The 12,231-nt window shown below is 36.7% G+C and overlaps 1 protein-coding gene across 2 annotated transcripts in view; it reads right to left on the minus strand.

Moving 5' to 3' along the window:
• Positions 1-1,908: 1,908 nt before the first annotated feature.
• Positions 1,909-12,231, minus strand: part of MYOF (myoferlin) — a 62,120-nt gene continuing 51,797 nt past the window's right edge. For both annotated transcript variants that reach the window (XM_053983657.1, XM_053983656.1), the window contains 15 exons: positions 11,853-11,951; positions 11,084-11,209; positions 10,060-10,215; positions 9,859-9,950; positions 8,726-8,896; positions 8,056-8,204; positions 7,699-7,838; positions 7,335-7,423; positions 7,158-7,253; positions 6,430-6,571; positions 6,017-6,116; positions 4,963-5,156; positions 3,645-3,754; positions 3,194-3,341; positions 1,909-2,742 (listed from right to left, as the gene is read on the minus strand). In XM_053983657.1, coding sequence (XP_053839632.1) covers positions 2,707-2,742; positions 3,194-3,341; positions 3,645-3,754; positions 4,963-5,156; positions 6,017-6,116; positions 6,430-6,571; positions 7,158-7,253; positions 7,335-7,423; positions 7,699-7,838; positions 8,056-8,204; positions 8,726-8,896; positions 9,859-9,950; positions 10,060-10,215; positions 11,084-11,209; positions 11,853-11,951 — 1,848 coding nt within the window. In that variant the 3' untranslated portion in view covers positions 1,909-2,706. The remainder of the gene's footprint in view (positions 2,743-3,193; positions 3,342-3,644; positions 3,755-4,962; positions 5,157-6,016; positions 6,117-6,429; positions 6,572-7,157; positions 7,254-7,334; positions 7,424-7,698; positions 7,839-8,055; positions 8,205-8,725; positions 8,897-9,858; positions 9,951-10,059; positions 10,216-11,083; positions 11,210-11,852; positions 11,952-12,231) is intronic.

The following is a 12,231-nucleotide window of genomic DNA, read 5'->3' on the forward strand; positions in this document are numbered from 1 at the left end:
ACACACGAGACTTGGGATGTCATCTTGTGGTTGTTCAAAGAAATGCAAGAACAGCTTGTCAGTGTGCCTGAGTTTACTGCCTCTTTACACTGAGCTGGTGTAGGTGCAAGTTTCTCCAAATATTTTATCTTGAATTACACAATGGCTCTTTGTAAAGTACATGACAGTAGCTGTTAACTTCCTTACAGCCCATTCCAGTAGTCGGGGTTTGGGGTGACTACAGCAAGCATTGATAGGAATGCTTGGATATGCTGCTTGGATACCTGAGTGCATCAAAGAGTGCAGCCACTGGTGTCTGAACCTCTGTGATGGCAGAGGCAGGAGGACTCTGACTAGTTACCCATTTTATGTTATAAGCATTTTCAGTTTAGCTTCAGCCTTTCCCTGGCTGTTCCAGCTGGCTGGCAAAACAAATTCATAGGAGAAGGAATTCCTGGGATTAAGTAATTTCCTGTAATAAGGAGCAGTGGTATCAGGAACATCTACATTCTGCCCTCTTTTCTGTGGCCTCACAGGCCATTTGCCTCAGCTGCTGCTAATTGGAGTGGTTCAGAGCTGGACTGGCCAAAGTGAACATCCCAGTCATTGGTGCACAGCGAGAGCAGCACCAAGTTGTTCCCGACTCAGGGCTAAACCTTTGCTAACTGTTCCAGCTAGATAAAAACCTGTTGCATGTTGGAGTCATGCACAGCAGCTGCACCAGGGATTACAGATTTCACTAGCACTATATGTAAATCTAAATGATCACCTTTTCTTTCTTGTGAAGATGTGCTGTCTTTTGTTTGATGCTGGGGCAGGCTGGCAGCTGGAATGGCTTCTCAGACTTTTCAGTTATGTTTTTAATAGCACTGCCTAATTGAAGTGAAACGATCAAGCCTATGCATGCTTGAACAAAAAGGCATCTGGAAGAGGGTGAACTCCACTCAGAAGGGCAGTACCTGCCACTCTTCAAATGCTCTGTGAACAGGCTTGCTCGGATCTCTGCTCCACACCCTTTGAAGTTAAATGCTTTCTAATTACAACCCTTAGAAGCAACACACTTTCTTGTCTTGAATGAAAATAAGTTTGCTGTGATTTTTACCGTTTGTCAGATTTATGGCATTGATTGAGACAGATTTTAATAGTGGATGATCAAACATCAGCTCATGCAAATTGCTGGTTATTTCTGGAGTGCTATTTCATCATTAGTGGAGGGACAATCCATCTGGATAGTGATTAGTTCCAGCTCTAAGCTCTCATTCAAGGGTCAAGATGCTTGAGTTTCTTGACAACAAAAAACGAAGGGTGGTGTTATGTTTTCGACAGGGTGACTGCTGCTTGCTCCACTCTAGCCACTGGGACTTCACATGATGGAAACTATTTAATATTAGACCTTTACCCTAATTCCTCTAACAGAATAAGGTTACTTATTTTGCCCAGCAACTACATGCTTATTCTTTTACAGTACTGTGTTATAAGAAAGTGTTAAGTATGTCACTAAATACAATTACCAAAGTTTTTAAAGACTAGTTTTTGTAGTTATTTTTGACATCTTTTTAAAGACAGCTGAAGTCTTTATCCAGTCAAAAAAATGTGACAATCACACCAAATGCTGATTTCAGGTTCTGCTGCAGATTTTCCTTTCAAGGACAAGAGGATGTTCAGAGGTGCTTTTGCACCAGCCCTCCATAAAAGTGAGACAGAATCACAGACTATAACCTGATTTTTAGTGCAGATTATATTTTACTCTGCTTTGGGAGAAGAGATTGAGGCAAAATGAGATACTTCCCATGTGCAGATCAGATTACAAACAAGGATTGATTCTAGGTCATGTATTCTCCTGTGTTTTGATTTATGATCATCTCTAAATACAAGTAGTATAGTGAAACTAGTCAACAGATTTCTTTATTAATTTCCTAACTAATGAATAAATGAATGAGAACTTTGTGCTGAAGTATTTCCTTATTCTTCACTGTGCAGAAAACAGTAGAATACCTTAAATCCCAGGTCTGTGACATTATATCTTCTGATACTACACAAGTCCTGATACATTCTAGTTTTGTAATAGCTGAAGAAAACTGGAAACTTGTGTTTTACTTGTGGATAAGTTTATTTAGAATTTTGTAACGATACTAAAAAAACAATGTATAATTCATTTCTATGTTTATGAACTTGTCAGGATACGTGTATAGTGTTGTCAAGTCTACAGCATGGCAAATAAGACTTTTAAGCAGCACGATGATGAAAACTTTGGAACTAGAAACAACGTATGACCCTTTGGTTGCACTGTGATTTTTTTTTGGTAGACATAATTGTAAATAGTAATTGTTTTCCTTTTCTTTAAAATGCAGATTTTCAATGTGTGCTTAATGAAAAGGATTCTCAAAAGAAAGTATCTATTAAAAACCAGAGACAGCAATAGCAGGCAGCTCCTCTAAGTGATTTTTACGAAAAATCCACTTTAAAAGCAAAGTCAGAACTTTACCATGTATAGATACCACGGAAGTAAAAAAAAAAAAAAATCGGGGTTGTGGGTTATTCCTTGTTTTTAAAAAACCCCTTCCATGACCTCTTGAACCTTGGCTAACCTTATTGAAAGTCTCAATTATCTATTTTACCGTTCTAAATACAAGCAGATACAAAGGATGGAGAGTCTTGCTGATTTTGGTCCACAGCCTGGGGTGAAATTTCAGCACTATTTAAAATGATGAGGTAAAAAATTCTTCCTTAAATTGGTTTCACAATCTTCATTGACAAATAATTCTGTTGGGGGAGGAGGAAGAAACAAGAGAGGTAAAATGATGTACACAAAATACTGCAGTTTAGTTTTGTAAAAGACATTCTAAATATTAAAATGGATCAAAATGCATTTAGGGTGTGGTAATTTGAGTTAAAATACAGTGAAAATAGGCAATTTTTTTTCAGACTAACGTAGACTCTAGGCCAACTATTAGCTATTTTAATTATGTAGGTCATTAACTCTTCTAAAGCAGTTCCTTGTTCCATCTTTAGTTAATAGGTTAGTTTTAACCTAAATTTTAATTGTTTCTCAATAAAAATAAATTGAATTTTTCTATAGCTATAAGGCTATAATCCCTATCTCCTGCTAAAACAGAGGTGAAAGAGACTGTCTGAGTCAGGAGTGTATCCTGTTGATGACTCCTGTCTAAGCTCATCCCACAGCTGAGGAACAGTAACATTCAGAAATTCTTACCGGCAGGGAATAGAGGAGCACTGCTACAAACAGGAGGAGAATCAGCAAGATGATGAGGCCAATGAAGAGCCACTTAAACCTGCGCCACACAATAAATTTCATGGTCTTGCAGGGATTTGTAAACCAAAGGAAGGAAGTATCTGGCCGGCTGCATTTTGAAAGAAGTAAGTATTATTTATACTCTAAAACTTAAGCATGAGATTATAACACTTTAAAACATGCTTTAAAACATGGAGGTTGAAGAAAACCGTTTTGAAATGCAAGATAGTAGCTGCAGTAAACATGTGCCATTAGTACTGAAACAATCTTGCATTGTATCCTAATGCTTGCAGGAGGAAACAAGATTGGCTTTTATATTGCAAAGGGTAACTGATGACTAATATATTACTGCATGCATCAGAGAAGCTAGATATTGGGTATTTCTAAAGCTAGCGGGATAAAAATATCTTACTTTGGTAAATCTAGTTTGGGGTTCATGTTGGGCTCATCTCTTCCTTTACCAGCTGGCCTCTCCTCAGCTTCTTTTTCATTGACAACTTCCAAAGTCATTTCAACTTTACCCTTCAGAAAAAAGTGGCACGAGACAGCGTCTTATTGAAATTGCACTAGTAGGACTTGCTTGGTACTTATACAGAATAGCTGGGATCAGCTCATGGTGTACACCTGTGTTTCTGATTTCCTCCTCAAAATACACTGATTTCTGTACTATGACAGTGTCACAACAGTATCAGGAAAAGACACAGGAAAAATCAAATCACTGGGCATAAAATTGTTCTGCTAATTCATCTATAGTTCTAAGCCATAACATTTTTTTTCCAATTTAGCAAAACAAAAACAGTTCTTCTCTTCTTTCAAGAGCAGCCCGAGGACTGCGTATTTTCCAAATGACCATGCATCTAATTTTTCATACTGCTGTGGCTTGTAAATGTTTCTGAATATTTTTCCTCATTTATTAAATTCCAGTAATAAAGTTAGAAGAACAAGAAGAACAAGAAGACAACTTTGAAAGGCTTCATATTCTGCAAATTATAAATATACATTTATATTCTCTGTAGAACAAGTTAGAATTGGGTCTTCTGATGGCATACATAATCACAAAGCTAGTCTGGATTCTCAATACAGAGATTTTGTTTGCTCTGTACAAAAATCCTTTGGATTTAAACATTTTCCTTTCATCTTTAATGCATTTGGGATGTCTCTGATGTTCTTCTGAGCAATAATGTGATAAATTAATGAATCACACAATTATTTAGGTTGGGAAAGACTTCTAAGATCACCAAGTCCACCTTGTCAACCAGGCTATGGCACTAAGTGCCATATCTAGTCCTTTTAATGAACACCTCCAGGGACAGCGATTCCACCACATCCCTGTGCAGCCATTCCAATGCTTAACATCCCTTTCTGTGAAGAAATTTTTCTTGATGTCTAAGCCAAATCTCCCCTGGCACAGCTTGAGGCTATGCATTCATTCACATGACTCTATCAGCTGCTTTGGCAAGATAGCATGACTCAACTGGCACCACAGTCTTTCAGGTTAAAGGAAGTTAGCAGCAAACTACATAAATGGAGCATTAAACTCACATCTTAAAACAAAAAGTTGTTGCTGGACCAAATTCCTGAACTTGTGCATGAAATGTCCTATTTACCCCTCCTCTGTCCATCCACTGAAAGCTAACAGCTAAGTGGGAAACTCTTTACAGCCTTTCTTTGTAATTTCAAAAGAAAGGTGAGCATGTCTGAAGTACTTTTAAAAAAAGCAATAACCTTACCGCTAAAATACGTGAGCCATCCTTTTCAACATAACATGGCCACCATCCCTTCATGGATTTCTGTTCAAAGAGAGAGGCAGTCCTGGGAGCCTTCTGAGAACTGTCTGCCTTGTATTCTGGAATCATGTCTATATTACACTTCTCAGGAACTTTTGCTGGAATGATTGTTTTATGTAAATCAAGTTCCACAAAGCCTAGAAGGCGGATACAAAAATAAACACTGCATAACACAACCAACCATACAGCACAGCAACTCAACATCAACCCTGCTATCTCGAAACATACAGGAAATACAGGAAAGGCAATCAACAGACACATTATATTCTTGTTTGTCTGAAGATGTTGTAAGGCAGGTAAGTGGGACACATTGTGTTTAAGCCCCTCTTGCTGGTATTGATAAATCTGATTTAGCAAGCTTGACTCCCCTTCTTTAATGCAAGATTGTTTGATTTTTTAATAGAGGTTTTTTTTTTCCCCACACATCTCAATGGAAGATACCCAAACACAGCAATGCAATAAGCAATTTCTGACAGTTAAGTGCATAATTTAGCAAACATTATTAATGGTTATAAATCAACTACTTGTTTACAGATTTTGTATAGTTTGTATGTAAGCTAAAGACTTTCGAGCAGTCTTAATACAGGGCGGAGATCCCATGCAGAGCACTATCTCTAGAAATAGTGGGGAATAATAACAGTGTGAAGTAGACTGCTTAAACCTAAATTATGTGCTACTGTCAATACTCTTATTTAGAACTGAAGTGCCCTTGTCTAAGCAGTTTTACTTAAAGAAAGAAGCAAAGTAGATTTTCATGCATATTATTATTTCATATGCCTTGTGAGAGGGTTTACATGAGTGAAAAGTATCTTGGTTTACCTGCCTTTACTGAGTGAATACTTATTCATTCAGTAAGCCTGTACTGAGAAGAAAAGCTGGAATATATTTCCATGCTCAGTGTCTCACTGTAAATGCAATCCTTATGTGATAATTTAAAATTGTTCACTTTGATATCCTGCTTTGAGAGAACAGTAACTATTTTCATTCAAAATCTTACCCAGATAGTCATCCAAGGAGAACTTGTCATTATCCCATATTTGAATGATCAGTTTGGGTGGGATTCTGAATTCTGTCTTGTCAAGACTCCAAAAATGTTCCTAAAATTTTAAAGAACAAATACCAAACACCTTTAAAAATTACTTATGGAAATTCAAAGCTGGAGTCAGGTAGTACTTGTGAATTCTGAGGTTGGTGGAAGTATCAAGAGATCTAATCTTGCTCTGTTAAAAGCAGAGTGCTGTTGTTGCCAGTGTGTTGTTTCTAGCCCAAAGGCAAAATTAATCTGTTCACAACAGCATTGTGAGAAAGTATATGGAACTGAGCCAAATTGTCTCTTTCAATATGTAGGTACAAATTATCAGGTTAACTAGAATCTGTATTCTAAGAATTGAAATCTTTAGGATTACTTACCTTTTTGGAAACTAAACAGAGTTGCTCAGCTGGAAGATAGTCAAAAGGAAAAACAAATCTCCAGTTAAAGTTCCCTTCGCCATCTAATGATCGGTAGTGAACATCAGTTTTCTGCTTATTTTCTTCATTACCAGGCATCCATCTGAAAATATGGAGAGATGTGTCTGGTGTTTGCAGTGGGATTACACTGGTGCCTGTCTGTACTGGAACTGTGTCATTAAGGGGTTGCAGACCAGCTGTAAGAATTGCTCACAGAGGGCTGGGGAGTTTTTCAAGCCCCTTTGCAGTTTGGTTCCAATCTAGTACTGTAAATAGGAACATCTGAACCGAATTTCCGATCTAAGACCAGTGCTGTGGTCTTAGAACTCAGTGGTGAGTTGCTGAGTTCTTTTTTTAGTGAGAAATTAGATATGCCTGGTAGTATATTTATCTTATTTCTATTGCTTTTTTATATTAAGACGAGGGAATGTAAAAATTAAGAATACAAGTTATGCAGCACCAAGGCTAACTCTCTGCCTGTTCAGCTGCTGTTTGACTCAAGAGATGAAATTCTGGGATCTTTCACCACACATTAACTGGTCATGCTTTATCTCATAACACTTCTGTACTTCTCTGAGGTTAGCATTTGACTTGGCTGAATGAAGTAATATTTGAAATCCATGTCAAGGTATTCCCAGGACATTCTGAATGTTATACATTTTAAGTGTTACATGACAGAATGCTCTTACCCCTTCACATAAATGTCACTCATTTCTTCTCCTGTGATGCTCTTTTCATCCAGAAGGACATCCTTGGTGTTCCAGATGATCACACGCAGGATGTACCTAACAGAGATGTTTGGGGTGAGAGATGTGGATTGCTTTGTCAAGGCTGCCAGAGGGTGTGTAGTATGTGGGGATACTCACTTCTTGGCTTTTCGGGGAGTGATGTTGAACGGAGGGCCTGGTGGTCCTAAGCTTTTGGGGAAAACATCCACCCACATCTGCAGCTTTCCCTGTAGCAGTGAAGAAGATGGATGAGGGATTGTTTGTTGCATATACGTTTGTCATGGCCCCTTAATTTTTCAGGTTAGTTTTCTCATTTCTACAGAAACTTTCTTTAAAAAGCTGTGTTTTATTATGTTTCTAGACTAACCTGCTTTACATTTTAAGTTAAGCAATTGTAGCCCTCTTCCCCCTGAGAGTTACCACACCATTAGCAACATGATATAAATTCTGGAATGCTCCATTTCTGCTTTCAAGATACCATACCCAAGCCAGTTCACAGTACCTGGGAGATGTTGGGCTGGAAAGTGCTATATAAGGTTCTTGTTTCCACATGCTCAGGTACCAAGCCCTGGGTTCTGAGGATATGAAGGGCTAACCGCTCTTCACCCGGACCAAGATGCTGATGCAAGATTTTGTTAGCTTCTGAAACAAATGGGAAAAAAACAGGGGCTTATGAACTAGAATATGCGTTTGACCTTAAGAAAAATTAAAACCAGATATTTAAAATTGAGCATAAAAGTATGTTCAACTTGGAGAAAAATCAAAGATATTTTTCTAGCATTCCATAAATAACTGTAAAGTTTTCTATTTTATCAATGTGAATTTAAGACGTACATGTAAAATAAGTGAACCAACTCACCAGCATCCTCCAAAGTATAGTCTTGACCCCCGTAGTTAATCTTTCTGCCATTCTCAGAGAGGACAGGAGGAGCATAGCCTTTAAACCTGGCTACATTTTGCAATAATTGGGTGGGTTTTAGTTGATCACGCCAGGTATTCACACCTGAACTTTTATGAAAGCAAAAGAAACATATCCTAAAACTATTCACCATTCAGGGCATTTACACATCATGTAAAATATATTTATTAAACTAGCCCAGAAAGGGCAGCAGTGTAACTGCCTAGATTAAGGGCTCTGGAGTTTGATACAGTGACATAATTTTGTATCAGCTCAATTACCTTCCAAGACAGAGTGTTTTTTCTTTATGTATCAAAATAATTCACACTCTCAGATGCTTTCATATTTACTTGCAACAGTAGGTCAGAAAATGCTGTTAAGTGTGAGTTCTCTGGACAGAAATGACATACATTACTAGATTAAGAAAATATTAAAATATTTGATGCCATGGTTTTCAGTGAAAGCTGTTCTGAAGATTTACAGCTTCACTTGAAATTTAGATGATAGAACAAGCATAAGAAATACCTCTGAGAAGCCACAGCATTGTTTTTTAACCATAGAATGAAGGTTTTTTTAGAGATTGTGTACTAGGTCTTACAGATTAAAATTTTCAACAGACAAAATTACTTACATCCAGTACTGCTGGGGGATGCCACAGTGAGATCCATAACGAGAAAGGAATCTGTTTTCCAGATCAATTATGGTTTCACCCACTTTTTCATCACGAGTCAATGCGTCATAATCATAGACTGAAATTTTCAGATCCTTTTCTTGAGGCAAGAAGCAGCTGAGTTCATACATTCTAAACACAAAAATTGCCCATTAAGGCTATTGCTCTTTTGAGAAATGCTTCTTATTTCTAAACTTAAAAATACAAATTGAAAAAAGCACTTACTAATTTATTTTTGAGCAACAGCCTTTAGAAGGTATTAAAAGGATGCTTCCAGTACTGATAAATCTAGCAGCAGTTATCTTTCATGCTCCAATTTCTATTTGCACTTATAAATAATTTCATTTTTACTCCTCTGGATATTACCTCCTTCCTTTTGCACAATTTATAACTTAGATGTTTTCTGTGCATCAGATTGAATTGGGACTGAGGAAGGAAGTTACTTTGTGTCTGTAATCAAGTATCTGCTGTCTATTTCTTTGCACAATCTGAACAATTGAAAACCTGTAGAGCATCATTGCAAATTATGCTTTTCAAAAACCCTTTATAATCCTTCTAGTCCTCCTCTCTAGTCCTCCTAACTTCTAAGTTATCAAAATCCTCCTCCAACTCTAAATCGGACCTAGAATTTCATAGTAATTATGCAGATGACGTAACTTTTCATTCCTAACTAGTATTTTTTATTCATATATTTCAATAGTGTCATTAACCTTTGATGGGAAGACCAGTGTACTGGGAACACATGCTAAGCTGATTACTTGTGAGAGCCATCTAGTTTTCAGAGTTAAAACTTCTTCCATATTCCATAAGCATATTTTGTTTTTCTTATAAGCCTAAAACAGGCTGGTTTTAAGATATCTACATTGTTTTACTTTGTGCAATTTACCCACATGACAAAGAAAATCTATGGATTAGTCAAACATCTGTGTTTTCCAATGATTTCAAAGGAAGTCACCTTATGCAATTTTACTCACAATTAACTGTCAGTATATAACTATGAATAGAGCACTGAATATTTCAAGTAATGGTTTACCTTAAAAAATATGAAAACATTGGAAAATACAGGAAATTCAAAATACAAAACAGTACGTTACCTGCCAAAGATTGGGTTGAGGGTATTAGGCACATAATGATCTCTGTCTTCAATTACTTTTTTACTTAGAGATATTTTTATATAAGGATCACACTATTGAAAATAAGAAAAAAAGAACATTGTTAAGAAATAGTTATCAAGTCCAACTTCATTTGAAGTACAGGAGAGCAGTTAGGTGCCAGAGGAAAGCACACAGCCTCACCAGCCCGTTGTTGTCCTGGGGCTGGAGCTGCAGGGCTCGCACGATGTAGATTCTCACGATGCACTCCTGGGGGCCGCTGTCCGGCAGCTCCCGGAACTGCCGAGGAGGGGCTGGCACGGCGGGATCGTCCGGCAGGGCGTAGATCTTGAACGAGCCCTGAAAAACAGCGTAAAGACTTGTCAAGAGGAATGTAGAAAAGGCACTCTGCTAAGTCTGTTTTTTCTTATTTATCCTACACATACACACACTGTTTTATATAGGAATAGCAAAATTGTAGCCTGATCCACAGTGACCTAGAAGTCTTTTGTTTTATTTTAGTGGGTTTTGGATGCTAAGACTAAAAAGACAAGGTTATATCCTTTGCCAATTTAATTCAATTCAGCTGTTTTGATGTCATCCACAGTGACCTAGAAGTCTTTTGTTTTATTTTAGTGGGTTTTGGATGATAAGACTAAAAAGACAAGGTTATATCCTTTGCCAATTTAACTCAATTCAGCTGTTTTGATGTCAACACAATTGCTCAGTTTTGCTCCAGCTAAGAATATGTAACAAATACTTTGTTTCTCTCTCCAAAAACATCATTTAAGGTTTGGAGGTTTTATGACTGGTTGGTTGGTTTTATCTACATTAGCATTATTTTAATCTATAAAAGTCACAGAAACACTGAAATAGTACAAAATACCTTTTCCAAAATCATTCTAAAAATGTGCTTTTTGGAATTTTAGTCCTGTTTGAGAGACTATCTGGGAAGGTTCTGTCCCATGGTTACTGGGGAAGGTTACATTAGCAGGTATTATATTTACTTTCAATTAACATGTAGCACATCTAGTGTGAGCAATGTGTAGCTGTACTTTCCTTGAAAAAGATGGGCCTGTAGCTAAGTAGCTACGAATATCTGTTGCCCCTTCTAATGTACACATCCATATTTAAGCTGAAATGCTTGCATGTAGATCTACTCAAATAACCACTCACATTCAAAAGACCACAACTAGCATTTGTTTGTTGCCCATCATTTGAAATTTACCTTGAATTCCCCGACCACTGATGGATCATCACTCTCCTCAGATTTGCCTCTGTATAGTTTAAATGTATCACAGAAGTCTGTTAAGTTCTTGAATTCAGGTACTTTTTCCAATTCACAGTCATACACCTTAAAAAATGGAAAAAGGAAAGTTTAGAAATTCATATATTCATTTAGAAATCATATATATCAGATCCACCATAGCAACACTGCAAAGTATTTTGTGTTTGATGGAATATTTCAGGGAACCAAAGTTTTTGGAATTATTTTTATATCGAAGTGGGAGCAAATGCAATGTTTTGGAGAACATGTGATAAAGCTTCATTTATGCTTGGTTAAAATCATAGTAAGTAGCATGTCATAAGCTTATCTTTACTTTCTTTGTTAGCTGTATTAGATAAGAAATGAAAGTAGTCTCACTTCAAATTTTAGCCAACAAACAATAAAAGATTCTCTGTGCTCATACTTTCTTAATGTGTATGTTTATTTAGGATCTGCCTGGTGCCCAAAGATGTCAAGAGTAAAATTCCCTTTGACTGAAGGCGAGATTAAATTATTAATACATCTCTAAGTAAGTGTAGGTAAGTAGAAGAGAAACTAAGATATCTTCTTAAAATCTTCATTTAATCATATGAATTAGGAAAGAACTTTCATAGAAAATCATGTATAGTTAAATTTTGAATAGCATTTAAAGAAAAAAAGGGACAGTTTTGATCAGGTCTTGGGCCTATTAGCTCTGAAATATGTTAACTTATTTTATTCTGAGCAATACCTTTAAAGTGTCATATCCTTTTTTAATGTACTGTCCACATTTTTCATATTCTCCTATTGAAGCATAAAATTTGCTCCACCAATCAACAATTTCTTCCTCCTTAAAAGAAAAGCAAATAAAAAAAGCTTTTATTGGGAGATAAAGCCTCTCTCCTATCATACTGTACAGCAGAAATAATGAACAATTAAGCATAGTAACAAATAATATACTCTAAAACTTATTATCAGTTAGGTAATATTAAAGATTTATCTGAAAGAAAATTAGAATAATTAAGGCAGTTGCAGATCCACCTCACTGTTAACCAAATGCAGTCGAAAAGTAGCTGAGTCTGGCCCCTTAAAAATAGTACTTCAATAAGCCTCATGTCACCTAGATACTA

This window comes from Vidua macroura, chromosome 8 (assembly GCF_024509145.1).
Source record: "Vidua macroura isolate BioBank_ID:100142 chromosome 8, ASM2450914v1, whole genome shotgun sequence".
Taxonomy (NCBI): Eukaryota; Metazoa; Chordata; class Aves; order Passeriformes; family Viduidae; genus Vidua; species Vidua macroura.